At 42.3% G+C, this 3,774-nt stretch overlaps 1 protein-coding gene across 1 annotated transcript in view; it reads right to left on the bottom strand.

Moving 5' to 3' along the window:
* SAP30 (Sin3A-associated protein, 30kDa) overlaps positions 1-3,227 on the bottom strand; it is a gene marked incomplete at its 5' end in the record, with an annotated part of 5,295 nt that extends 2,068 nt beyond the window's left edge. The window contains 2 exons of the mRNA XM_010188672.1: positions 342-440; positions 3,105-3,227. Of these exons, the coding sequence (XP_010186974.1) occupies positions 342-440; positions 3,105-3,227 (222 nt within the window). The remainder of the gene's footprint in view (positions 1-341; positions 441-3,104) is intronic.
* Positions 3,228-3,774: the final 547 nt, after the last annotated feature.

Raw genomic sequence — 3,774 nt, 5'->3', positions numbered from 1 at the left:
CAATTTGGGTGAAGGTGGGACTGATGTGCAGACTACATCACAGAATCATGTATTTATTCAGGGACACACCGATCATCTTACTATTCTAACTCAACACTTTGTATTTTTAAGCAGCTCACGCTCCTTCCAGAAGTTATGAGTCCCTCCTCTGGAAAGAGTTTTTACTTTTGATTCCTTTGGCTCAGGAGCTGTGGCCAATGAAGGGAGCTAGATAAGCAGTTCCCTTCTGTTTTCATAAAACCCAGACCACATATGCCCTTTATGTAAGGATCATATTGTATAGAAAACCGCATGCCAGAGCATGTTGCATTTTCTATTATGGAACAAACGCTCATACATACTTCAACGAGCTGTGCTTTGTTAAGTCCCGGTCTGGTCTGTAGCTTGAAGTGTCTTTTGTACCTTCGAAGTGTGTTTACTTGTAACTGATATAAATCAACCTAGAAGAAAAAAAGGGGGAAGGGGAGGAAAACAATCTAATGTAACCAAAAAGGATTCAATCATTAATAGTTTGCCTCTCAAAACCATTTTGGAATCTCACAGACACAAGCACAGACCATCAGCTCAGCAGATACAATTTTGACAAAAAACAAACTGCACCCCACACCTTCCAGCACAAAGGAAAACAGCCCAGCTCAGTTTAAGAGCATTTTATTGTTAATGAGCATGGTTCTCTGCCTCGATTTAGCTGTGGACAATATTTGAAACTCATTATTGTCCTTTAATCAGTTCTGGGGTTTTTATATCTTCCTCAGTTCAACCACAGTAACACAAAAGCTCAGTAACAGCTTTCACAAAACATCTATGAATATGCTGATTCAAAGTAGGCTCCTATATTGTGATTTCTGCCCTCAAACATTACACAGGTTGCATGCAAGATATAGCATGCACATCTGCGCCGTGAGATAGCACATATTAGAACCAGAAAAAAGTCTGGAACAAAAAAGTTTTTTTGGCTCGAGGTGAAAGAAGAAAACAGCTACTCTTGCTCTCCAAACATATCCTCACTACCTAAGCCCAATGCAGGAGTTATGTGCACGGGCATAGTTTTTCAAAACTACTCTTCAGCGCAAGCTGACAGTTGAGAGAATTGCACAAGGTCCTCTCAGGGATACAAATACACAACTGTAAACCAGTACTCCCTCAGTTTTGAATCCCATGAACCCTGAGCAACAGTGACTTCCCCCAGCAACAGCTTACCCTCCCACCCTCCTTGACAATGTAACAAAGCTTAATGAGATGACTGAGCAGGAAAAAGCAAGCTGAGAAAGCAGGCTGAATGAGAAATTCTGCTAGGACAGTTGCAATTACAGGAGTAGCCTCCAAACTCACTGCATTAAAGACTGGTTAAGGCATTCACTTCCACTTTAAATTCATTTAGCAGCCTCAACTATAGAGTATTTAAACAGCAGCAGGGCTACTCCATACTTGGTAACCTGGCCAAACTTGACATGATGTCGCCCTGCATGACAGAGGCTAGGTATCCTTTGGTATGGTAAAGTTTACAGGGCACAAATCCCACTTCCCAAGTCACAGTAGGGAATCCACATCCTAGAGCATCAGGCAGAGGAGAAGCAGCAGGTTTCCACCAAGTCCTTGAAGCTAACAGTACTGCAGAAGCCTCTTCCCATCCCATAGGAAACACTTTTAACAGGTAACGATGGTCATGACTGAGATGGAAACTAGAGGCCTTGCAAGTCTTCAGAAGACTATTCTTTTTTCTTAGTAAACTGGATAGCAATTGAAAATAAAGAAGGTCAAGAGCCAATGGGCATCTAAGGTATACAGTAATCACATAGGATGAACAGACTGCTGTTGTCCAAGTGGCCATCTGAAACTTCTCAAAAATACTTTCTAGGCAGTTTTCTTTCCTACAATAACAATTTTAAAAGCCTGCTTTCTTGTTCTAGAGATATCCATCAGTTGTGACATGTTTTATAATTCTTGCATGAGAAAACAAAACAGGCTTGCAGGAGAGCTGCAATTACCACTGTGCCAGACAGCTACCTGAAGCCACACAGAACACCAGCTTTAGTCAGAATTTTCAAAGAAGCAATCCCATATATTTAACAAACAACACAGCCCTGCATCAAACTACTCCCAATCCTCTAAAATCCTCTTAGCGGATCCTCTTAGCCTTTAGATTGGAGCCACATGCCTTTAGGCAGGGATTCTTGCACAAAATTTCCTCACTGACATTGCTCGTATCTGTAGATGCTGACCATAAGGACACCATTAAATTAACACTTACGGAGCAATTTCTGAAGAATGCTTTAAAAAGTCCTCTTAGAAGGCACCCGGTAGTCATGACAGCCTCTACTCAAAATTAACACACTGAACACTATCCAGAGCACATGGGGGGGGGGGGGATGGGGGGGGAAAAAAAAAAAAGGGAATGGGGGGGATAAAAAAAAAAAAAAAGAGCCTTATGTACAGTCTCTCCCACTATATTATGCAAAAGGTTTGAAAGTTGTAGTTTACTTTTATAATAGGTGATGTTTCACTGGTCTGCAGGGGAGAAAACAGGTGAGAGAAACACAATCCTTCTCCATTCCTTTCTAGCACAGCTTCCTGAACACCTCGTCCCCCAAAACAACAGATAAAAACAAAGAGCTACTAACATTAAACTTTTTGTGTTTAATGTGGCTAAGACAGTGGAGTGACTGCAAAAGCTTTCTGCAACACATTTTGCACAGAAGGAAAGGACTGGAGGAATGGGACAGTGAAGAATTTATACCACAAGTCCTACGTGCAATTCCCTTCAAGTTGTCAACTCCCACAGAAGGCAGTTTGCACCCCACTGGAGAAGAAGCACTAAGAAGGAGAAAGTTGAAAACAGCAATTTTCTGAGAGAACTTGCAAACACTTAAAAATAATCTAGAGAATCTTGTTCATCCTACTCTGCACAAATAATTCAGAAAATACACCACAAAATTTAGTTATTGTTATATTAAGAACTGAGTGAGTCGAGAGTCTTCCCTTTCCCACACACCCTAAAATAAGGTGAGCTGTAAGGGTGGAAAAGCGGTATCTGTGCAGACTCAGCAGTTGTTATGAACAAGCTTAACACAGCAATAACAAAAAAAGTTAAACAATTTAGCTACCTCTGGAGTGTCGATGTCTTGCACTGGTGAGTCACCATCATCATCGCTGCCTTTCCTCTTTCTTCTATTTCTCACACTCTGAATTAAGTTTTTGTGGAAGTCGCAAATATACAGATGTCTTGCCTAGAATAGCAACACAATGCCTTTCAATCAAATCCAAGTAAGCATATCCCAGAATAATGACATAAAGGCACGTACAGAAACAACCCTCCAGCAACCACAGTCACATTGACTGAGGAAGCTTTTTTACTGAATTCCTCCAAATAAAGAGTGTGTTACGCTACAGATCACTGCCACCGGCCTGGTCCAGAGAACGCTGAAGCGCTGCAGTCGCCGGGCCCCGGAGTCGCAGCCTGCAGAGACACATGGGGACAGCCCTCCCTCCCTCCCCGCCATTCATCACAACGCGGGGATCGGGAAGCAAACAAACCACAACAAGCTCTCAGTTGTTCTTTGGAGGGCAAAAAGCCGGGTCTCGTTTCCCACCAGCTCTCACTTTCCATCTATATGTTCCCCTTCCATGTTTTACTTCCACTACCTAGGCGAGGTCAAGTAACAAGCATGCCTTTTTAAAAATTCTTGATTTAAAGTTTCCCTTTGTACGGATCTCCTCGTCTTTTATGAGCTCGTCGGCGCGTACCAACCCCGATTTTCAGAGTTGCGTGCTTTA

This window comes from Mesitornis unicolor, unplaced genomic scaffold, assembly GCF_000695765.1.
Source record: "Mesitornis unicolor isolate BGI_N332 unplaced genomic scaffold, ASM69576v1 scaffold7857, whole genome shotgun sequence".
NCBI lineage: Eukaryota > Metazoa > Chordata > Aves > Mesitornithiformes > Mesitornithidae > Mesitornis > Mesitornis unicolor.
This window is presented reverse-complemented; position numbering and strand designations above follow the sequence as displayed.